Source organism: Phoca vitulina, unplaced genomic scaffold (genome assembly GCF_004348235.1).
Source record: "Phoca vitulina isolate PV1807 unplaced genomic scaffold, GSC_HSeal_1.0 scaffold6, whole genome shotgun sequence".
Taxonomy (NCBI): Eukaryota; Metazoa; Chordata; class Mammalia; order Carnivora; family Phocidae; genus Phoca; species Phoca vitulina.
In genome coordinates, this window is record NW_022589709.1 from 22,477,623 (window position 1) to 22,503,020 (window position 25,398).

The 25,398-nt window shown below is 37.0% G+C and overlaps 2 protein-coding genes across 2 annotated transcripts in view; one reads left to right on the top strand and one right to left on the bottom strand.

Annotated features, from left to right (window-relative positions):
- Nucleotides 1-413: 413 nt before the first annotated feature.
- Nucleotides 414-22,037, bottom strand: SLC25A46 (solute carrier family 25 member 46). Its single transcript, XM_032403873.1, has 8 exons — nt 21,613-22,037; nt 18,904-18,946; nt 17,485-17,542; nt 15,067-15,144; nt 14,533-14,633; nt 7,346-7,402; nt 6,062-6,119; nt 414-2,743 (listed from the first exon to the last, which is right to left on the bottom strand). The coding sequence occupies exons 1-8, from the start codon at nt 21,890-21,892 to the stop codon at nt 2,165-2,167; spliced, it is 1,254 nt and encodes a 417-aa protein (XP_032259764.1). The 5' UTR covers nt 21,893-22,037; the 3' UTR covers nt 414-2,164.
- The window catches only part of TMEM232 (transmembrane protein 232), a 248,137-nt gene continuing 244,646 nt past the window's right edge, over nt 21,908-25,398 (top strand). Inside the window, exon 1 of the mRNA XM_032403542.1 lies at nt 21,908-22,034. Coding sequence (XP_032259433.1) covers nt 21,908-22,034 — 127 coding nt within the window. The remainder of the gene's footprint in view (nt 22,035-25,398) is intronic.

Sequence of the window (25,398 nt, forward strand, 5' to 3'; positions counted from 1 at the left end):
ATCTAAGTTCTTGAATTTTAAGGATTTTTATACTTCAACTAATTTGGAATGGCAGTAAAGAATAATTAGTATTTTACTTGCCACACTCCAATTTTAATATTAATTTGTATTCTGTCTCTGAAGAGACAAAAGACCAACCTTACTTGTGTGTGGTTCAGACTATCCATCTTGTAATGATTCTATAATGAGACAGATTTATGTAATTGAATCTTTATACTAATTTTTGTCAAAAATCTTGAAATAACTGATTTTTAACTACGTGATGGATCTCATGGATTTTCATTAGTAAATACTTGATTCCATTCAGACTCTGTTTTTCTAGAAATTTTCTGAAACTTGAAATTTTCTGAAGTTTACTCTTATTTGAAACAATCTTTGATTATAATAAAAATGATTGGAAGGTGAACAGATTATAAACATCTAAAAATTTACTTAGCAGTTCAAAAGCATTGAAAACAATTTATGGGTAGGGCAAAGTAAACCATGATCTAAAAGATTAACCAGAAAATACATATGACCAGTGGTGTTTAATTTTATTTTCCCCTCTTTGTGGAATTTAAAAATGGAAAACGTGTATTTTAGTGATTTTTAAAAACCACACACATACCACAGGAGATCATAGACAGAGTTGCTATTTACGTATGGTTTGACACCTTAAACTATTAATCACAGAAAGTAACTGTTTCGCTGACATTTAGCAAGTAAATCTCAGTTTTAGGTTGGACAGCACTAGTGCAAAATCACTGCACTTCAGTGTGCTAAATGGTTTGTAACAAAACTGTGATCACTCCTGTGAGGAAATGAAATTCTAGTATGTTTAATGATGGAGCAGTCAAATGCTTATTATTTTATTATACAAAGAACCTCACCCACCAACTTCAACTTAGGAACAGGCAGAATTTTTTTTTTTTTAAACAAACTGACAACCATGTTTTTGCTTATTATTTTTGAGATTTACTTCTTTTCCTCATCCATAAAAAGGACAAACCTCCTTTAAGGTTTTCATTTTTTTCTTCATTATTCATTCAAACAAGTTTAAATAAAAGGTGATAAGGATAAACTTGTTTTTCCCTTTATGTATATTTAGTTTGGAGAATGAAACTATAAGCAAAAACTAGAAGAAAATAAAAACTGAAGCCATTATTTAATGATGACTATACGTAAGGCGAGAGGCACATATTTTCACGTGAATTTTAATTTGTGTCTCCTCTAAGACAAGTCGTTCAGAAATATAAGGCAAGTCACATTCCTTTCAGGACACAATTTGTAAATGTGGAAATAGTAATAGTTGTCATGATTATTTTCTATTCTATATAAGGAGTGGCTGGCTCTAAAAACAGCCTGATGATTCACATATCTAGGTAAGCAAATCAAGCTTTATAAACATATGACGAATTTTCAGTTGCTGGCATTGAAACGCTGGGTTTGGATATGGACAAATATGCTGTTTGCCTTAAATCTTTTGGATACCTTGTCTTTTAATGTTTTGTTCTGATATTCAAGCAGAAAGTACATGACTTCATCTTATGGAATAAGCTGATCTCAGAGTGGAAAATTTGTAGAGATGAAGGAAATTTTGAGTTTCGTGTGTGTACATAAATGGCTTTATATAATAAATATACAGCCATTAAAAAGTTATACAGGGACAATGCAATTTAAAACTCTTCAAGTCCTGCTTACACATGGCCAAATCTAGTCCTTCTCTATCACTGATGACATAGTTGATTTACTTAAAGGTAAACTATACTGAGACTATATATACTATATGAAGGATGATATAGCAGTATCAATCTAGAAGGTGCAATAAACTTCTAATAAATATTAGTCAGATGGAATAAATTCAGCTCTGTGAAATTCTGTTTTATGTTTGCTGACAATTTTTTCCTTCTGCCCAGGGTCATTTTTAGTTTAGCATGAGTGCTACACTAGCTAGAATTCAATGTGTGAGTGTTTCTTTCGTGGAGGTTTCAAATTTGGAACCCTTTTCATCCAAAATATGTACCTATGCCTTTTAAAAAATGAAGAGTCAATATAATCAGCATGGGCTTTTTCTACCAGTTTTGCTTTCTAATCCATTTTCCCCCCAGTATTTCACTTTTATCCCTCATAATTTCATAACAAAGTATCCAGATTATGTCTTTTAGCCTAACCAGGAACTTACACCTCAAACACTGTTCTGAAGAAGGGTGGAGTAAATAATTCTGGTAATCTGTAGGACAGCTGCATGCAGTGTGTACTGTATTATAACAGCACCAAACCCCTTATAGAAACCGAGCACTCCTTCCTCCTGCCTGATGGTATTGATACAGTCTCTCATGCCCTCGTACTGTGTGTTAATGGGAAGCACTTCATAGCCAAGGTCTGTATTGTCAATGATTGTGCGTGTTCCTTGAATGTGAAGGCGGTGCAGAACTGTTTCCAATGGGTAAAGTATAACATCAGAGCAAAGACTGGCAGCAAAGTTAGCAATAAGTTCTGGAAAATAAGCATCCAACATACTCTGCACCGGACTAGTGCTCTCAGCTAGACGGCTACTGTAAGTCTTTCTCTTTAGAATTAGGAGGACAAACTTCTGAATGACTGAGCTGATGATGTAATGAAGAACCCCATGCAGCACCGTAGGGAAGATCAAGGAAAGAAGTGGGAGCAGTCGTTTGCTATGAGGCACTCCGAGGCCAATCACTCTTCCAATTCCTTCTTTTACACATTCCAAAATTCCAGTGTTATCGCGAATGATCTCACTCTGAAATGAAAATGATGAAACAGGTAAAAGTTAACACTTGCTTACTGTGCCCAAAGAAAGCACTCTTTTTAGGTCCCTTTTAAATCCTAATTTATTTCTACTGAGGGAAAATATCAATGGCTTGCACACTTCAAATGTTATCTAGGCATTAGATTCTTTTTTTTTTTTTTAAGATTTTATTTATTTGAGAGAGAGAGCACGAGATGGGGGGAGGGTCAGAGAAGAAGCAGACTCCCTGCTGAGCAGGGAGCCGGAGGCAGAACTTGATCCTGGGACTCCAGGATCATGACCTGAGTGCCCCTAGATTCTTTTTTTTAAATGAAATTTCCTAACAGACAGCAGTGAAGCTGAGAGCTATTCTTACTGGGAAGGGAAACGGGGGAAGATGTGGACAGGACACACCTGGTTCCCCTACCCTCAAGAAGCTCCTTAGAACTCATTTTGAAAAGCAACAGCCACTGGACACCTAAAGAGGTTGTACAGTGCTTAGAGTTCTTAAGCACAGGTTTAAACCCTGCCTCCACCAATTACTTACTGGTTATGTGACCTTGGGCAAGTTACTTCTCCTAAGAATCAGTTTACCATTCTATAAAAATGGGATTAGTCCCACCTACCTTTTATGCACAGGGTTGCTGTGAGTATTACATGAAAACAGGCCTGGCTTCCAGAGACATTCACTCAATGTTGGTCATTATCATCTACAATATACCTGCCTTTTTTTACAACTGACATTAGGGACTATGAGTCAACACAGATTCTTTTTTTTTTTTTTAAGATTTTATTTATTTATTTGACAGAGAACACAAGCAGAGGGAGTGTGGGAGAGGGAGAAGCAGGCTTCCCGCGGAGCAGGGAGCCCGATGCGGGGCTCGATCCCAGGACCCTGGGATCATGACCTGAGCCAAAGGCAGACGCTTAACGACTGAGCCACCCAGGCGCCCTCAACACAGATTCTTGATCAGCAAAAGGATATAAACATTGCAACTCGAGAGCAATGGCATGAGTGTAGAGAGTGACCTTAAAATGCAGGAACTAGATCATGGATTTTTAACGAAGACAACAGATCATCAGTAAGCTCATTTTTAAGAGCTTCAGGAGTTGTCCTACAGGAGATCTATAAATAAATGTGTATTTTTCAAGGGAAAAAGTGTTCTCAGAAATCTGAGTTCCCAGAGGGGGAAAAAAACCACTGAACATGAACGAAGTAGGAAGAAAGAAGATAACGCAGTAAGCTGAGTGTGTGCTAAAGAAAGGAGAATGGCTGCCTATCAGTGGGGAAAAACAGACAAATCTCAGATACTTGCTGCATTTACAACTAAGAAGGCATATGACTGACTAGTTATGAAGGATGAAAGAAACATAAAAATCAAGACTTTCCTAAAAATCAGAACTAAAGTTTTGAGTCTTTGGGGGCAGATATCAATAGTAGCACTAACAGAAAAGGAGAAGCAGCTCAAAAGGAAGCTAATTTTCGGGGTAATAAGATGAGACTGTTTATATGAGTTGAGTTTGAGGGGAAGATGATTTAATTCACATAGAGATGAGAGTTAAAATGACTCACAAGAGTAAATGAGTTCTTCAGGATGGTTAATATAGGATAAAAGGCAGAGCGGGCCAAGGATTACACCTTGGAGGACAGCGGAAGAGATGGCAAAGAGGTTATTAAAAGAAGAAGATGCTCAAAAGAGAAAAACTCTAAGAAGTAAAAGAAAGACTTCTAGAAAATAGACAAAAGGGTCAAAAGCAGACAGCAGGTGGAATCTGAAGCAAGGAAAAACAGGGGCTGGATATTGGGTAAAAAAACCAAACTAACTGATAGTGAGCTGGGCAATTTACATAAATAACTCATCTAATTTTTATAACTGTTATTAAAATGCTATTCCCATCTTATGGATGAGAAAATTAAGATTTAAAAGGTTAAGACATTTGTTTACTCACACGATCAAACTTAAGTAGAGAAATGTGATTTTGATAAGGGTCTGTCTAAAGCTAAAACTTGTTCTCCGCATTATATGACACTGCTTATTTTTTCTTTAAATAACTACCTTCCTGCTATTTTCCCCCTTATCTGTCAAATGAGAATATCTCACAGAGTGGTAACTCCGTAAACTGCAGCCTTATACAAAGGTTGTATCATTTGACACAATGCCAAATGCAAGGGGAGAGGAAAGGATACTGGCATAGCAAAACATTAACTTCAGTTAACTCAAGTTAATTATAAATAAATAAATAAATAATCAGCAATAAGGCCAGAAAAGCAACTAAGTGGAAAAGAGTAATTAGAAAAGCAAAGGCTAATCCCCTAAGGTTCTTACAGAGGAAACACATACGTACTGAAGAAAAGAAATAAGCTAGAGGATCTGGTGTTGGAGGCAGGAATAGGTGGTGTGCAATTAATTGGATTTGAGTATTTGTGAAGTTAAAACTATCTTCATCTTACAGTTTTAAGTGTAGGAATGGTATGGTAAGAAGTACATTAATACACTGTACTTAAAGCGCCACCATGCGGTTAGAAATGGTAAAACACTAAGATGCTAACAGGAGATTGCTTTAGCTTCGTAGTACTTAACACACCATGGCACCAAATATTCCTTAAAAGCCATATTTAAAATCATTTATTAAAAATTATTTATTTATTTATTTGAAACAGAGAGAGAGAGAGCACAAGCAGGGAGGAGGGTCAGAGGCAGAGGGAGAAGCAGTCTCCCTGCTGAGCAGGGAGCCCGATGTATGTGGGGCTTGATCCCCGGAGCCTGGAATCATGATCTGAGCTGAAGGCAGCTGCTTAACTGACTGAGCCACCCAGGCGCCCCAAGGCATATTTAAAAAGAATGCTGTTTCGTAGACTACCTATGGGACTACCTGCTCACTACTGGGATGATTATCCAGCATTATTTTATGCTTAGGTAATTAGTAATTTACTGTCTGGCAACAAGCCATAAGCATTTGAGTTGTATGTAACAGCTTAAAAAGTTGGGAAAAAAACACAAAAAAACAACCCCAAACAGATTCTTTGTATTCAGGATAAGCCCTTGGCTGGGTTCTGAGATAGCTGAATGAAGAATACAGCCGGCTATGGAAGGGATAAAAAAAATTAAAACTAGAAGTGTGAAGTAAGTTTGCAAAGGAAAGATACACAACCAGCAATGTGCCTAGTATACAATCTTTGGGATATGTGTGGTATCTGTGAGATACAAATTTTAAAAAAGGATACTGTCTTAAATTTTTCTGGTATACAATCAGAATCTGATATAAACAATATACTGAATATTTAAAAAAATATTTTTAACTAAAAAATGACAATAAAAAGTAGCTCACCTGTACTGTTTCAATTAGACTTGCTGAATAAAAAGGCATTGCCACTATGTAAGTGAGGCTGTAGAAATTAAAACAGTTTTATCAGTATTCTGAAACAACATGCTTACACTAAAGTTTGAATATCTACTTTAATATATCAGCATAATTTATATTCAAGCCTGAATATATTTAAGGTTTTCAACTATTAATATCTATAGCCTGATACTCTGAAGACCTGTATTGTAAGATGCCTTATTCAACAGTTAGTGATAAAATTTAAGTATTAATAATAACACAGAGAAAGGCTGCAAAGAAAATGGATTTTTAAACCAGTAAAATGTAGGCTTGGTTATGATTCACTGTCCAACCTGCACATAGCTAATGTAACCTTGTTGTCTACCTGCATATAGCTAATGTAGCCTATAAATCTGATATTTAAAAGTTAGGATGAGGGATCCATTCCACTGTTTGCCTTTTTTAGTGACATTTGAATAAGTATACTGTTCTACTATCATCCTATCGATTATCATTATCCATTCCCAGATTTCCCACCCAGCAGAGCTAAACCAATCTTCAGTGATGAGTGAAGTCCCCTTTTATTATTAAAAAACAATATTGTACAGCTTTGCAAAGTTGTTTCCTATCACCACTATTTAGCCAGAGTAATATTACAACTTTGCAAGCCTGCAAAATATAGTTATTTAAAATAACATCAAGGTGGGACTTACCTAACCCTATGGGCCAGGTCCTGGCAAGAAGTAGTTTTCAAGGTGAATGGAACATCACTAAGTAATAATGTGCTGGAATGTCCCACAGAGGGAGCCAGCAAGCTGGGGGATTTCCAATTCACAATCTTCAAAAAAAATTAAAAAGTGAAGAGTAAAACTCTAATCTACAAAAATGGTCAGTGTCGTAAAATCACGAAGTGTCCTTAGGACTACATTTTAATAACACTAGGGTTTGAGTTTGCTCATCATTATACAAATAAGTTTTTGTCTCTGCTTAATAATAATATGATTTTTCTGGCATTCGGGTTAAACAAGTTGAAGACCTCTGCTAACTTCCTAAGAACACAGAGGAAAATTAGGTTGTGATTTCAGCCTTTCAAATTAGAAAGATTTATTTTAAAGGTCATATATATTTCAGGATTTTATTTCTCAACTCTGTTAACTGTCTTTTGAAGTTCTAGTCCCACAAATATTTTATTGGCCTAATTTTTTTTTGCTGTATTAAGATTTTTTTTCAGTCCTAACAATATAAAAATTAATGCAAATTTTCAATGTAAGTGCCACTTTTGATACTTACGATTTTAGTAGAAGGTGTTCTCCTATTTGTTTAGGATTCCACTTACGTGAAATCTCCCTAAAAAAATAAATTTCGATAAAACAGAAGCCATGTTATTTACAACATCTTGAATTAGCCCGACTTTCAAAAAGGTAATCAGTCGACTGTAATTAAGAAAAAAAATCTATAGGAGAAATATATTCTAATGGTGAACACTTTCTTTTCTGGGACACACTTCAAACAATTATGGTGGTTTAAAAAGAAAAAACGTACTGAGTGCTTTTCTGTGTGCTGAAAGAAGGGGCTGACAGAAGAGGAAGAGCTACCACTAATTATGAAAAACTTAAAACTTAAAGGAGGAACATGAAAACTTCAAGAAGGAGATATAAAAATGAGGGGTTGAGGAAGAAAGAATAGTTGGGGAGGGGAAAGGGAAACAAGGAATAGGATAAAGGAAGAAAAAGCATGAAAAAGGATGAGAATTTAAAAACAAAACAAAATTCAGTAACTGTAATGCAGAATGAATGACACATGACATTTGAGTAGCACCAAATTTCCAAAGTGCCTTCCCTCATTATGATGACATTAACTGTGTAACCCTTATTATATTCTGGTATCTTTCTGAGCACTTACAAGGCCAGGCATGGTGCAAAGTGCTTTGCAGGAGTTATTTCTAACCCTCACAATGACTTTGTTATCGCCATTTCACAGATGAGGAAATAGGCTGAGAGAGGGGTTCATAATGTACCCAAAGCCATATAACTAGTTAGTGGCGGAACTGCGTCCTCAACCCTGGTGTCTGGGACTTGGAAGTCTGTGTCCCCTGTCTGCACTGCCTCTCATCCCATTTGACACCGGACGGCATCCTGTGAGGTAAGCAGAGCAGGGATCGCCCAATCTGCTTTACTTAGGAGAGAAGGAAGGTCAGAAGACCCACAGGGACATGTTCAGGTGACAGGCAAAGCGCCAGGGCTGAGACCAAGGTCTTGCGCCCTGTACTTCCTGCTGCTGAGGTCACCCTCGGAAACCAGAAAAGAGAGGAGAAAAAGAAGAGAGGTAAGCTGCAGAAACACAAGAGGAGAAAGCTGTACCAAGAGAGAAGTCAGAAAGGAGAAAAGAGAACGGAGAGAGAGCAAAAGGGAAAGTAAATGAGGAGGCAGAATAACCTGAGAAGGCAGAGAGAGGGGTGGAAGGGGCGGGAGAAGAGGGAGAAGGGAGAGAGAGGCCAAAGAGCAGCGAGAGGGAAGTGTGAAGTGCACCACGGCCCTGGCAGGAAGCTGAGGAAGCATCTTCAATTTGAAATGAGAGAATATGACAAACCTAAGGAGGCAAGGAATAAATTTATTTACTACTAAAAAGGTACAAAAAATACTCACTAATTAAGTCCTCTAAAAACAAACTCAGTACAATTACAACATGGGTGGTATGCGGACTTTCTAAGAGAATGAAAGATCTGCAGAGAAACTTTCAGACAACAGAGCAACCACCTGTAATCAATAAGACCTTAGAGAGCCTTCGGGGTCGCATTCTGATTAAATTAATACTAAGACTACTATTTTAGGCCTGAACAACCACAGAAAAATATAGCTGAAATGACCACCAATGATTTGGATGAAAAGTATAGAAAAGATTAGGCTTCCCATCTTTTTGACAGTGACTTTCTGATTCTAAAACAATATATGCTACATGATTTGCAAATCATCTGGGTACTGCTGTTACTCTTACCAAGGCCCCAGAGAGTATTATCACAGGGCATTATGACAGTGATTTTAAGGATGAAATCATCATTAACATTAGAGACAAATGGGTCTGTGATCAGTATTTCTGTAAGGACTGGGTAACTTTGCCTTTGAATATAATACTAATTACTACTGCCAATTCTTAGTAGCAATAACATTATTAAAAGTGGGAAAATGAAATTTAGAATCATTTAAAAAAAAATGAGACTCTCTTCCTTGTATCTCTATCTGTGGGTAAAACTTATTGCGACAGCGCTAGAAATTTCAATTAGCACACAGAAATGCTTTAGGGAAGAGAGTAGTATAAAAATCTACTTGTGATCAAACCTCTTCATATTTATCAAATACCAAAAGATGGGTAAATATATTTAACTGTTTTCACAAGCAAAACCTGCCCTAGAAAGAGAACAACAAATTTAAGAGAAATGACTTGCTTTTTCTTAAAATAGTTCTCTATTTGACAGATTGATATACATGCTTCCATGCATAATCAATACACAAAAAAGCAATAGAATTTTTAAGTAACTATTTTTAAACAGTCTTTACTCATCATTATCTCTCATTTTCACATGTTCAGATAGCTGCCCTCCTAAAAAAATATTCCCTCAACCAAACCCATCTTCCAGCTACTTCTCTTCATCTTTCCTCTGCAGAGCCAACTTTCTAAACTTGCTATTTCCATGTCCTAACTGCTCATTCACCTCTGAACCCACTCCAAATTGGCTTTTACCCCAATTTTCTAAAAACAACTCTTGCCAAGGTCCCCATGACCTCTATGTCTATATCCAATGGACATTTTTAAGTCTGAGGGTTACTGGAGGGAAGGTGGGCAGAGGGATGGGTTCAGTGGGTGCTGGGTATTAAGGAAGGCACTTGTGATGAGCACTGGGAGCTGGATATACCTTATTTCCCCTTCAACAGCCATCATGCCCTCAGCTTCTGTGCCCTTGTATTCCACTATCCCATACTCTTCTGGATTGTCCCCCTGCCCTCTAGTCTCTACTTTTGACTCCTTTGTAGGAGGATTTTCTTAACCCAGCGACCTATTCTAGGTTTCCTAAAGGCTCAGGCCCTCTTCTTACTTTATGTTATGTTCCTTCCTGATGCAATATTATCCAAGATGATGCTTTCAAAACCTCCCAAATCCATTAGCTTCAGTTTAGATTTCTCTGTATGTCAACCATGTATATCATCTGTCTCGTGACAACTCTACCTGGACATGGCAAAGCTCATCTAAAAATGAACTTGTCCAAAATCAAACAAATGATCTTTCTTTCCTACTCTCAGACTCTTTTAGTGGTCCCTACTTAGTAACTATTAATCAGAAAGGAAATCTACTGAACTGGAGAAAGATTTCATTGTGTTTAAAATAGAATATGTTCAAAGTCAGTGAATTCAGAAGAGTAGTTAGGAGAAACAGACAACATGAGGAGAAACTGTAAGATGTTTATATTGGTACAACTACAAATGTGAGATGCATCAAATGAAGTTGAAGGTCAACCAAATGGGTTTTGTGAGAGACTGAAATAGACAGGTAGCCTTGACCACAGGTTCTCCTTATGTTAATATGAGAAATGACATATGAGGGGCGCCTGGGTGGCTCAGTTGGTTAAGCGACTGCCTTCGGCTCAGGTCATGATCCTGGAGTCCCGGGATCGAGTCCCGCATCGGGCTCCCTGCTCGGCAGGGAGTCTGCTTCTCCCTCTGACCCTCCCCCCTCTCATGTGCTCTCTCTCTCTCTCTCTCAAATAAATAAATAAAATCTTTAAAAAAAAAAAAAAAAAAAAAAAAAAAGAAATGACATATGAAAGTAAAGGGTATACATAGTCTCACTCACTCTACCTGGGAGAAGACTTGGGGAAGGACTGGGGAGGGACCTGGGCACTAGATAAAGAAAGAGATCACAGATGATGATCTTGGGTTATATACTTTTTTTTTTTAAAGTAGTAATACTGTAAAACTCTAAGCTTGGTGACTTCATGGGCACTACAGACTTGCTCTTTTTCTCTCAGATGTGATCAAAATGAATATAAAAATCTAAATACTGGTGAATCCATACTGTCTCACCCATTCTACCTAGTGGTTGCTGTGCAATTAAGGAACCTCAGTCTAGGAGACCCCCAAGCTCATTCTCCTCAGGTGGTAACTTTTGTGAATCACTTTGGGTTACTGCTTTGCTGCCTTGCCTGCTATGACTTTGCTTTTCCCCAAGAAAGGTCAACCCTGCCCAAAAACAGTTAGATTTTTTAAAAAAGTTTACACTGTACTTCAGAGAATGGCTTTATTTGACATCCAGTTACATAAGCCAAAATCCAGTTTGTCTTCACACAACCTGGTCTGAGCCTCCACAACAGCTCCTCCTCTATCATCCACCATCCCTCGTCCATCACTAAGTACCATCAGTTTTACCTAAATACATTTCAAAAGAGTCCACTTAGATCCATCTCAAGAGATGCCACCCTGGTCCTAGCTACCATTACTTGTCGCCTAGATGACTATTATAGCATATGAACATGTGTCCTCTTAGACACTTTGGTCCTCCTGCAATCTTCTCATCTCCATTTACAATGACCCTTTAAAAAACATGAATCTGATCACGTCATCCCCTCTTCAGTATCTTCAAAGTGGCCTACAAGGCCATGCATCAACCTGGCTCTCACCTATCTCTTCAGCATTCTGTCACACACTCTCCCTCTTGCTCTCTGAGATTCAGCCATATGAGCCTTCTCTCAGTTACCTGAATTCTCCAAGTCCCAAGTTACCCTTGCAACACTGTCTTCACACAAACTGGTCTGAGCCTAATCACCAGATGTCAGCTTAAATATTATTTTATTAGGGACACTGTTCCTAACCCTTTAATAATCTCACAGAATCTTTTCTTTTCCTTCAATTTGTAATTATTTATTCATTAATGGGATTATTTTACTTAATGTATGTCCCTTATACTGGCTTCTAAGTTTCATGGTCACAGGTACCTTTTGCTTCTTCTCCTCACTGTATACATGATTTCCAGCACAGGATCTAGCACAGAGTAGGTACTCAGGAAGTGAATTAATGAGTGGGATTTATCTGAAAAATTATACAAGTAGAATACAACAAAGATAGCCTTTTGTGCCTTCTTTAATAAGACCCAAAATGACCAAGAGAAAATATATACCCATACAATTGACATATCTATAGGTCTATAGAGTAAGAAAGTTAGGTAATAAAATTTAATGAAATTTTGTGCCTTCCCATTCCTCTTTGTCCTTCCCTTCAATCTTAAGTTAAAGTTACTACTACTACTTCATCTTTGTGTTAAAGAAATAGCATGACCTGTCTGAAATCCCAGAAGTAAAAAGTGGTACAGCCAGGACCAATAGTAATCTGACTGCAAATTTACAGAATTCTTTACACTTCATTATATAGAAATTCCTGAATTGTATTAAATCTTTATAAAATTTTGTGTTTGTGGGAGAATTTTACGAACATTTGACGACAAGTACTAACCTCTGATCTTATCCTATGAAATAAAAAGCCATAGGGTGAATGAAGTTAGCCAAGGGCAGAAATTCAGATTTTTTAAGTATGAGAGGGGAAACTCTTAGCTGGCCAAATGTTTTGATTTTAACATTTAGTAAGGCTGTGTTAAAGAACTCTGACTATGAGGTCCTTTGAGAGCAATCACATTGGCAAAAAGCCTGACTTCAGTCTTTTCTCCCTTCATTTCATTCCCTGTAAGGACTGAATCCCAAGATTGAGACACTAGTGGCTATACCTTCAACTACCTCACTTCCTAGTCAATCCAAAAAATTCACTCTGCCGGGGACCAACTTTGGATTAACAAACCATTCAAAGTCTTTGATGCTATCTCTGAAATATAGCATTGATACAGAAAGTCAGAGTCCTGCCAAATAGTACCTAAACAAATTTATGATTTCCACTATTATCTATTAATGTTCCTTTCATATATACTCCTTGTAAGGTTCCCTTCCTGTTATGCTTAGCTGTGACTGTCAAATGTATATCATTCTTCTCATGCTTTTCTACTTTGACCCCAGTGCTCATCCTTCTTTCACCTAATGACGTTATATTCTATTTCAGAGAGAAAACAGACCCAGAAGCAAGTTTCCTTAATTTCTCTTCCCTCTCCCTCCAAATGTATCTACAATTCTAATTCTCTTCTCTTGGCTTCTAGGACACTATTATCCTAGGTTACTACTATGTTTGATGGGTTTTGTATCTCTGACAACTGCCCTCAACTACCTCTCCTACCTCATACACATCCACATACACACATGGCATACACATGTGCCTTCACACATCACCAAGGATACTGTCCTTGGTCCACTTTCTGTCGTTTAGTGTACACTTTCTCCTGAGGGAAATTCATCCATCCTAATGCTTCAACTGCTACTTTTATGCCGGAACATTCAAGGCTATGTCTCCAGCTTCAAATTTTTTCTAAGACCCCCCCAATCCATGGTGCCAACCACATATTAGACATGTCCTCCTAGATGTCCTGCAGGAAACTCAAACTTTATCTATTGAAAGTTAAATTCTTCATCTTCTTTCCCACTCCAACTTATTCTTCTTCCTGTACTCTCCAGTCTAGAAATCTATCACTGATGAAAATTCTCTCCCATCCCCTGATCCCCAATCTATCACCAATTATTTGTTAGATTTCAGAAATGTCTATCCCTTTCTGTTCTATCCCACACTTCAGATCCCTCTCAATCTGGCCTAGATTATTATAACAGTTCTCCACAAGTCTCTGGCTACAACTGTCCAATTTTTTATTTTACACTGCCACTTGAGTAAATCCTTGATCAAAGAACCTATATATTGAAACAAACACCTTAGATTCCCAACTCCATAGAGAATAAACCCAAGTCCCTTACAAAGGCACGACCACGCTTCAATCTAGCATCTCAGCCTCTTTTTCTATTATTCCACTCCATAAATGCCCAATATTCCAAGCACAAGACATTTATTACCCAGACCTTCCAATCGCCATAAAATTGGGCATGCTGTCACTTCTACTTGGAATGCTCTCCTTCTCTGCCAAGTCAATTCCTACTCATAATTCAAGATATAGCTCAAATTTCAGTTCTTTTTTGAAACCTTTGCCAATAACTTCATGCAAAGTGTCCTCTGGGCACTGAAAGGGGTTTGTTTAACTATAGCACTAATGTTGATGTACTACTATAATTTGCTTACATGTGTCTCCTTCACCCAACTCATATTTGTTCCTACTAGACAGTTGCTGAAACATAGCAGTAGGAGCTGAAAGATCTATCTCAATAGATACTAGGCCAGGAAGCATTTTCTTTATCACATACTAATTCAATAAGATATAACTAATTTTAGTCTCTGTTTCTTCTCTTAGCTACTTCAGGCAAGTTTTCAAAGTCAAGGTATTTTTAGAAACTATCATATTTTGTTAAAATTTAATACAAAGCTAATATTGAAAAGACGCCAAGAAGGTACCTTGGTAAAGGTGTGAATTCACTTATTATTCCCTCTGCTCCAAGTGTGACTCCCTGGACAATAAATGTACTTCCCATTCCTTTCCAAAGGGCCCTTGGTCCCTAAAATGAACCAAATTTATTGTTATTGCTATTAATGCCTAAATAAGAAACACAGAAAAGGTCTTAATAAAATTTGATATTAAATTTACTGATATTTTCCAATAAGGCATTATTCTAAGACATTTTAGTACAGAACTACAACTACATTAATTCCTATCATTTTATTATTTGTTGAGTGGCCTACGTTAACTAAATCTCTAATATTGATTAAATATCCCTGATATTTAATTAATTTTGGCAAAGATGTGAATACCTTGATTATTCAGTGACATCAAAAAATGTCATTACCATGTTACATTAGTTTTAGAACAAGCATTAAAATATTTTTATTAACTAAATTAAAAGGAATTATTCTTGCTTTAATTACTACTAAGACCAAATGGTACTTATGCTATAAATAATTTTAATAGAACCTACAGACTAATTCTCTCACCTGAGTTTTGTTGAAGCTGTACATAATATTGATGACTGTAAATGGAGTGAGATGGTAATGCCGAGCATGATAATTAACCTATAAAAGATATTATGTTGTAATTATTTTTTGTTATTGTTTTATCAAGAAATAACAAGGCCGTTGAAAGATATACAAAGGAGTAACAGCATAAACAAAAGTTCAATTCTAAAGTCATCAGAAATTACTCATAAACAAATTTACTACTATTCAAAGTACATTTAAATAACTTATTAAAAGTACGGTATATATGGTTGTATGGATATACAACACAGAAAACCAATGCACAATATACACAGTAATGTAGAATATATAATAAAGAAGGCCATGCTGCTTGATATTTATGTTTCCATGAACACTAGAATTACATTTGGTGTAGCAAAACATTCATGCCATTGAACAAACAGGAACCATTGAAGAACTCAGGGAATAGGAGATTCATGTCTCTCAATACCAAGCATTTTTCACATTATGAGCTATAAACAATTGGTAAATTATGAGATCAGTAAAGGGGGTGAGAACCAACCCTTATTAAGTAAAATAACAAAAAAGAAAGTATCAGAGTGCATCACACATTCTAATGCCATTATTTCATAAAACATTTAAGTAACTCATATAGGTAGATACACTGGATCACAATGTGATACTGTCACATTGTAAAATATATGTCTGAAATCCACTGTTCTAGGGTATATACACTGTCCTTGCTCTTAATGACTATTTTTTTTTTTTTGGTGCTAAGCATGAACAGCTTAATTTGTAATTATTTATATCTTTTCTAACTCAATTTTCAAAGAAGATTAAGTTAGATTATGGGAGCTTTTACCAGTGTTGTCAAATTAACCCATGGGGCCTTTCAGGGGATCTACAAGCTTAAAATTATTTTCTTAATGATACTAACGCATCATTTGTCTTTTTTATTGTGTTGACATTTTCAATAATAGCATAAAACAATGGTGGCTAAAGTTGCTAACTCCTTAGCATGAATCAAGACAGCTGGCAGCAAATTGTATTTTTGTACATATGATATTCTTTATCCTACTCACTTGGAAGGAGGAAAAAGCTACTTTCACTAAAGAATGTCCTTGGTGAAACAGTAAAATACATTAATTTTATAAAATCTTGATTCTTAAGTATACATCTTTCTAATTAATATTCTGTGTGTTGCATAATGAAGATAGCTGTTGTGAGGAAAAGCACTTGTCTGATGGAGTTGCAAGCTGAACTAGCCACTTTTTTCATGGAATACCATTTCTTCTGCAAAAACTGACTGCCAGACTATAGTTATTAACACTTGAGAAAGTCTGGGTGGCTCAGTTGGTTAAGCGTCCGACTCTAGATTTTAGCTCAGGTCATCTCATGGGTCCTGGGATTGAGCCCCACATTGGACTCTGCACTCAGCAGGGAGTCCGCTTGAAAGTCTCTCTCTTTCCACTCCCTCTGCCCCTCCCCCCACTCTCTTTCACTCTCTAAAATAAATAACTGAATCTTAAAAAAAAAAATAAAAATGAACAAAGTGAGTCTATTGATTAAAGGGAAAAAAAAACTGGCACTATGTGATGCCAATAATAAATCTGACTTTACAAACAAAAATTAGAATTCTGAAAAAACTGCATCTACCATGAAGAACTTACCAATACTGAAACACTTTTCCGGTGGGATTGGTAGTGATTTAATGACAATTTTTTAAAATATTGTATAATCAAATGTCTTAACATTTAGAAGATCTACAGAACTCAGTAAATCAATATATTTCTTTTTTTTTTAAGATTTATTTATTTGTCAGAGAGAGAGAGAGAGAGCTAGCACAAGCAAGGAGAGTGGCAGGCAGAGCGAAAAGCAGGTTCCCTGCTGAGCAAGAAGCCCAATGTGGGACTTGATCCCAGGGGACATCATGACCTGAGCCCAAGGCAGACACCTAACCGACTGAGCTACCTAGGTGTCCCAGTATTCTTCAAATAATCAACACATGATGTTACAGAATCATACATGGATAAAAAAATCCATTTGACATACAGTATAGATCAAAAGATTTTAATGTAATAGAGTACAAAATTAATTCACATGGTTTGAGATTTCTCATTGCAAATAACCTTTAATATATTACTACTTATTAAGTTTTGGTATAGTAACAAAGAAGAAAATCTGCCAATTATCTGAAAAGATATAAAATACTCAATTTTTAATACATTATGTGTATAAGTTTAGACCTTCTTCTTTCAAAACCAATTTTTACCACTTAAGAGTTTTCAAGACCAAAAGTTTGAGACTTATATATTGTAGATTCTGGTACATTTCACATGAAATAATGGTTACACAGTTTCAGCCATTTATCTGAGTTCTGTATTTTAAATCCGAGTCAGGATTATTGTTTAGAAGGTCACAGAAAAGTTCATTTACCTGACACTGGCGGCGTAGAACAATGCAAGGATGTGCTAGTACATTTTCTGTAAAGAGACTATAAAAGAATAATTTATATATATATATAATAATATATGAACTAACTTTATATATAATTTTTTTGGTGTGTATATATATACACACATAAACATATAATAGCCAAAACTTAAATTACAACATATATGTATCTGAAATTATTCTTGCTTGAAGAATCATGCACTATTTTATGTTTCCCATTCTAACAGTAAAAAACCAAAAAATTGTCTGGACATGTTTGCAAATCATTCTACCAATAACAAAATTCAATATGAAAAGAATTAAAGCCAGATCTGCAAACTGGTAAGCAAGGGAAATAACATAAAATAGTAATACATATAGTCTAAAGATGAAACTACATCTCCATATGCCTGATACGGGAAACTCTTTTCCTACACAACTTAAATCTCCTTTCCATTTCTTTTAGAAGATGTCCTATGAACAAAGTTCCTATCATCAGTTCCTTCATGAACCACCTTCTATAAATTTTAGTTTTGATGTACATTGCATTTAAGTTATAGGGATTTTAATAAATATTAATTGACTACTATTTTAGGTATCAAATATTTCTTCTGAAAGCATTCCCTACAAAATAATTACAACTGTGGGCTTACATACTAACAGTGACAGATGCACGAGCGTGAGTGCATGTAGCGCACACACACACATATATAAATAATATATCAAATGAACAACAGCTTGAAGTATAAACAGTGAGGCTAAAGAAAAATTACTCTAGCAGAAGGAAAATCTTAAAACACAATTTTGTTCCTATTTACATTAACACTTTCAGGTTTAATTATGCAAATAAGATTTTTTTTAATTAAAATCTTAAAATAATGAGTTATCCTGGCAATGCAATGTAACCCTTTGTGCAATTCTGATGTATTTGAAATAATATTCACTAGAGATCACATAATCAAGATTGGAGGTTTTTCTTCCATGAAATATCATTTAAAATAAAAAAAAATAGTGTTCATTAAATGCTGATTGTAAGCAAAACCCAGACTCTATGTTGCTAAATATCATATTATAATTAGAATGTTTAGGGAAAGGTTCAATGCAAAATTATTTTCTCTTGGAGGGGGAGATTAGATCAGATTTTTTGGATAGACACATCAAAGTTGTTTAAATATAACTTACAAAATTATTTTGTCATTATAAAATTGAATGACTATTTTCTGTCCTTACTTGAAAAAAATCAAGTTATAGATTTTAAATAATAACTTTTTCTGCAAAATAGTATTCAACATTTAATCTACTGCTCCAAAGACTCAATCTAAAGGAAGCAATACTAATCATTTAACATTTTACGTTAAAACACATTGAATAAAACACTTTAAATAAAAACTTAAATTAAAAATCTTTAGAAAAAAACATTACCTTGCAAGGCCAATACCAAATCCAGCAAATCTATTCAACTGCTCTAAAACAGAAGAAATAAGATTACTTATAACCAATATTTAGGTTTACTGTAAAATATTTTTTCCTTTTATTAACATGATATTTATTTAAATTCTAGGTCCCAAAGTCAAATTCTCATATGGGCCAGGGAAGTTGTGGGAAGTTGTAAGGCAGACCTGCTCTTCAGCTCCAATTCACTGTTGACATGTGGGACTGTGGGACCAGGGTTTCTAAACTGTTATGTTTCTAAAGAGATATTGTCATTTTTACATAATATCTTCCAATTTTAAAATACTGGCAACTATTTTAAAAAGCATTATAACACTGTGCGGGCGAAATCAAACATGTCTGCAGATAGAATCTAAGGATTACCATTTTTCAACTTCTAACTACAAACAATTTAAATTTTTTTCGATAGAAGGCTCTGACTGGTATTATACCAACAACTTCACCTCCTATCTTGTAAAATTAGTCATTTGCTGTTATTGGTGAAAAGCATCTATGTTAAACCAACAGTTGCAAGTAAGACACCTCAAAATTATTAAATTGAAAGAGTACTTAGGGTAATCAAAATGGTTAAATGAGGCTCTCGTCTTCTCTCTTGCCAAGTTTTAAATATCTATTTTTTATTTTTTTTAAAGATTTTATTTATTTGACAGAGAGAGAGACAGCAAGAGAGGGAACACAAGCAGGGGGAGTGGGAGAGGGAGAAGCAGGCCTCCCGCCAAGCAGGGAGCCCGATGCGGGGCTCGATCCCAGGACCCTGGGATCATGACCTGAGCGAAGGCAGATGCTTAACGACTGAGCCACCCAGGCACCCCCAAGTTTTAAATATTTCGAGAATAACTACTTAGTTAGATCCCTGTGAGAGGCTATTGGGTACATATGTGCTACTGCTGATGGCATTTCTGTTGTCTTATTAGAAAAGTTTACAGCTGGAAACATTCCTACGCATATGTCAAAACAAACAAAAAAATTTCTCCTTGGCTAAAAATCTCAAAATCATGATGGTGAAATACCACAACCTCGGGGGACCAGACATTAAATTTCTACTATAATACAATATTCACAAGGGATAACTTCTCTCTCTCTCATCTCTGCTCTTTCAAATGAAGCAATGCTGTCACTATTTCCTTACAGTCAGAATAAGGCCTTGTAAACATGTCTTTGGGGAAACTATTTTGTTAACTCTTGCCTTGAAAAATGTACAAGCCAGATAGAAGCTTCTTTTGCCAATTAAGATACTTTCCTCCTTTCAGCGTTTCCCTTTTTGCGTGTACTGATCATTCCAATATTAACAGAAAATGCTGCTGGTATTTTCTGGAAAGCGTTAGAAAGGTTTATTAACTGTGTAAGTTAACTGTCTAAGTCTCTCAATCTTCAATTCTCCTTGCAAAATTACCATCGCCAGCCTCTTAACTGCTGCAAAACACCCCCCCTGGTTTTATTAAGAGTTCCTCCTCATTTTAACCATTAAAGCATAAATTATAAAAAGATAAAAATATCAGCTTTACTAAGAAGTTAACTGTGGTACCAATCATATTATGCATCTGAATTATTTTATAACTTTCCAGTACTCCTTTGGGACCTACAGAAAGAAAACTAGAGAGGGTGAAAAAGCAAACTGTATGACACTGTGTAAGTAAGATGCTCCTCCACATCCTCATTTGCTCTTAGGTGATATTTAAAGTCTATTCCTCCCAGTTAACTCAAATCAAATAAAAATTATTGTACTTCCAAGTCAAAATAAAGAAATGAGAATGAACAGATCTAGAATATACTTAGTATTTAACAGTCTAGTCTATCATTCTAATGATTTCAAATGGGAAGAGGCAGTGATATTTCCATTTTATGAATAAAAAAGTTGAGAATATTTAGATCACAGTGTTGCAATTAAAATACAAGTCTTCTGATATCCTACAGAGAATAATTATGTCTTGATTCCAAAGTCTTGAAATTGTCTGTTTTTTACTCTTTAGTGGAGTTTTTAGGTAAGAAATAGGAAAGCAGGAGATGGGAAAATATAGGGGTAGTTTGAGAAACTAGAAAACAGACACAATTCCTATAATTAGGAGAAAAGGAAGGAAACGAGTATTTTTTAGCTTACTATGTGCTCCAGACTGTACTAAGCATTACTTACACCTCGTTTTATTTAACACTTAATAAACTCTATAAATTATTCTTCTATCCACCTTAAACGTGAGAAAACGGAAGGCTCACAGAGGTTAAGAAAATGTCTCAGCTTTTGAGAGTGGTAGAGCCAGGTTTGAACCCAAGCCTGCCAATGGGGAACACAAAGCTACCATTATTAATTCAAGGCAATAAAGGTGTCAGTGAACTAGGTATTGTTCACATAATTCTTCCCAATAAACAGTAAATAATCCAATTTCCTTCTTTCTTGATTTAGGCCATGGGATGTAATACACCAAAACCCTTCGAAACTCCTACCACGCAGCCCAGCGCTAAGGCAGGTGTCTTTTCCGGAGGTGATCCCGAAGAAAGGTTTGTGAGAGGGAGAGGGAGCAGGCCCGCTGCAGGGGCAGAGGACGAAAGAGGGCAGAGGGTGTGGCGCGCGATAGGTCCAGCGGCACCGGAGGCGGGACCTTCCGCGAGGCTTCCGCGGTTTGCAGGCCGCGAGCCGCGGCTCCGCCACTCCACCCACCCCTGTCTCGCACCCAAGTCCCTCACCGGTGCTCTGCCCCGGCACGCCGCCGCCGCCGCCGGGAAACGGTTCCTCCGCGGGGCCCTCGAGCGGGGTGGAGGGGCCGGGCACGCCGTAGGGCGGGCTCTTTTCGCCCCAGTGCAGGTTGCGGCTACCGGGGATGTCTGGGGGGGTGGTCACCCAGTGGCTCAGGTCCGACGCGGAGGTGAAGGACCTTGCAGGGAAAGCGCCGCCAAAACCCTGCTCATCCCGGGCACCGCCCCGATAGCCCAAGCCGTCGAATCCGTCCGGGCGCCGCGGATGCATCGCAGACGGGGCAGGATGACGCGAGCCCACCCGGAGCTCACCACTACCGGGGCCACCGCGACCTACGGCCACACGGCTTCTTCCAGGCCCCCGCCGCGTCCGGGGAAATCTGACAACCGGAAGTCACGTTGCAAACCCGGAAGTTCGACGAGCACGTGATCGTAGCCTTTTCCGGCGATCTGGCGAGAGAGGGTTGCTAAGGAGACGCGGTGGTAACCTAGGGCCAAGCCGCTATTTGGAGGAGGTGGGAAAAGGACTGTAGGGTTAATGGAACATTGTACCAAAGAGATGCCAAGGGAACCGGGGTGGGAGCCTGGATAAGCGGAGGTCGAATGAAGACGTTTTATCGAGGGACCTAACGCGTCGGTGGAGCTGACTCACTATCTCAGCCAGAAATGTCCAGCTGCACCCAAAGGCCTCAGATCTAGGTCTTCTCTTTTCCTCACTGGTCTAGTGTCTCGCCCGCTGCAAGGGAGCTATTAGACGTTAGAGTTGAGGGGTGTTGGTAACGTCTCTCTGGCTTTGCCTCCCGCACCTAGAGTTTTAGCTAGGATCTATTGAGAGAGCTGGTTCTGCCCAGTGAACGCAAAGGTACCTATGGACAGCTAGAGCAAGCATTACAAAAGACCGTCGGTGGAGAAAACCTCCTCTTCCCCTCCGCTCCCCCACGAATATAAACTCTCAGGGTTTAGGAATTCAGCATTTTGCTTTTTTAAGGCTACAAAACAATTGTAAATAGTTTTCTTTCTTTCTTTTTTTTCTTTCTGGCGCATCTAAATCACCTAGTGTCTTTAAAGCGCAGTGATACTGTCCAAGATTGAGACCCTAGTTGGACAATAAAGAGGACTTCTGAACAGAGTCCTCTACTACCTGTTTTCATGAGCTCCATGGGCTCTTTGGGCAAAGTTGCTCTCCCTAGATCTGATCGAGGCTTCCATGGATTCTTCCTGTGTCCCTTCTTCACTGGACGCCCAGGATTCTGAGGGCTTTCAGAAGAGAATCTTGACGCACTATTCTTAATCTTCCAGACGCGACCCTTTCTTTAAAGTGATAACTTCATTCATTGGGTTGATATGTGGCTTAGGCAATTGTATTGAGTCTCTCCCTTAGTAAGTGTATCTACTATTACTCAAGTACTAATACTAAATTACTGGGCAACTAATATCAAATTAATTGCTGAGCATGGCAACACAAAATATTTCTCTGTTCCTTAGAAATGATTGAATTAAAGATACATTTGGCTCAGGTCCAAAACTTGTTTCTTAAAAGAAGAAGAAAAAGACCTGTGTGTGTGCACTTTTAATATAAAAACAATAACGTCTCACAATTTCATATCAATATCAATGAAGAAAAGATGAATTAGTAAAAGAAGGACAGCTGGGTAGCCAGTTGAGGGGAGGAAACAATAACAGCCCCTCCTCACAGCTCACCCCCACATAAATTCCAGCTGCAACAAATTGTATTTTTTCTTTATTTTTAAAAAGATTGAATATTGGGAGAAAATAATAGGTGATTATTTTTCAAATAGTCAATTGGCAAACTTTCTAAATGACAGAAAAGTCAAAAACCATGTATGGAAAGACTAATCAATTTGACCATATAAAATTTAAATTTCTATATGCAAATAGAAAGGGGAAAACATAGTAATCAAAATTGGAAGAAAAATCACAAACTGGAAAAAAATTACATTTTAACATGATAAGGACAATGAGTCACTTCATTGTAAAAAAGCTCTTAGCAATGAGTAAGGGTATATCAGTAGAAATATAAGCAAAGAAGATGAAGAGGCAAGTTGTAAAAAAAGAAATGCAAGTGGATAATAGTTATATGAAAAAATGTCTGCCCTCCAGTAATTGAAGAAAGGAAAACTTAATAACTATCTTTCCCCTATTTAAATGACAATGTTTAGAAGGGAAAATGTACATTGTCATGCAATGTGAGAAGAAAGTAGCTGTCATTCATTTCTAGAGTGGCATAAAATATAACAACTTTTTCTTGGAGGGCTGTTTAGCAATATGTCTAAAAAACCGTAAAAATGATAATCTTTTGACTTCTAAATCTTAGGAAACAAATATAGGGTATATATATTTACTTATGCATATGTTCATGACATAATCGCTCATAACAGGAAAAATTGTCAGGATACTAAATATCAAGTAATTATCCATTAATTATTAATTAAAATGATTCATCTATATGGTCCTTTAAGCAAAGTATGTTTATGGAGAACCTACCCTCTGTACAGTTAATGTTCTAAGCAGTGAAGTTAGAATGATAAATAAGCCAAAGTCCTTGCATTGTTAGAACTCATGTTCTAGTTAGGAGATGACTAATAGATAAATAAATCATGTCAAATAATGAAACAAACATATAACGTCAAATAATGATACATATTATATATTTAATAAAATCAAGTCAGTGATAGAGGCAGTGTTTTTTAGACTGGTTGGTCAAAGATGTCCTCTTTGAGGAAGAGATCTTTAAACAGACTTAAATGAAGTGAAGGAATGAGCCCTGTGTGAATAACTGGAAGAAAAATTTTCAAGGCAGAATTAAGTGTAAAGTCTTGAATACAAGCTAGGTAGTCAGTGAGCAAGGACTCACTGAGAGCTGAAATAGGATAGGGGACAAATTTGGCAGGATTTTGTCGGGGATGGACAAGAATTTAGATCTTTTAAGAGGAGAAGAATGAGGTGACCCTAATGATGTTTTTGAAGGACCAGAGTGACTTCTGTACGGGGCAAAGGTGGAAGCCTCCTCTACTGAGTAGACCACTGTAAGCGGCTCAGACAGGAGACAGTAGAGTAGTGTCTCCTAATCTATGGTTTCTCTTTCCCAGGTTTTCAGTTTCCTTTGCTTTTCAGTTTCCCACAGTAAACTGCAGGCCAGAAGCAGATGATCCTCCTTCCGAAGTGTAGTCAGAAGACCAATAGTAGCCTGATGCTTCTTCATAATGCCTATGTCACTTATTTTACTTTATCTCATCGTGTAGGCATTTTATCACCTCACATCCTCACAAGAAGAAGAAGGGTGAGTACCGGACAGTAAGATATTTTGAGAGAGAGAGAGACCACATTCACAAAACTTTTATTACAGTATATTGTTATAATTGTTCTGTTTTATTATTAACTATTATTGTTAATCTCTTGCTGTGCTTAATTTATAAATTAAACTTTATCATAAGAATGTATGTATAGGAAGAAAACAGTATATATGGGGTTTGGTACTATCACAGTTTCAGGCATCCACTGGGGAGTCTGGGTCTCTCAAGAAGTTGCTGTCAAGACTTCAATTTGAGGTACAGTTATTTTAGACTTAATGGGTTTGACTGGGACTGGAGGATTCACTTCCAAGGTAACTCACTCAGCTAATTGTGGAAAGAATGCCTCCTTTTCTTGATGGTTTGCTGTCAGGAGGTCTTAATTCCTTGCCACATAGAGCTCTCCATAGAACTCTTTTTTTTTTTTTTAAAGAGAGAGAGCCTGAGCATGTGAGCGGGAGGGAGG

What these genes read in the sequence shown, in the direction of transcription:
- SLC25A46 (XM_032403873.1), bottom strand. Translation starts at nt 21,892, where the DNA reads ATGCATCCGCGGCGCCCGGACGGATTCGACGGCTTGGGCTATCGGGGC. An exon ending in CGTGCCGGGGCAGAGCACCG is followed by an intron (nt 18,947 to 21,612) that starts GTGAGGGACTTG and finishes CTTCTGTTTTAG; the next exon opens with AGCAGTTGAATAGATTTGCT. An exon ending in TTTGGTATTGGCCTTGCAAG is followed by an intron (nt 17,543 to 18,903) that starts GTAATGTTTTTT and finishes ATTCTTTTATAG; the next exon opens with TCTCTTTACAGAAAATGTAC.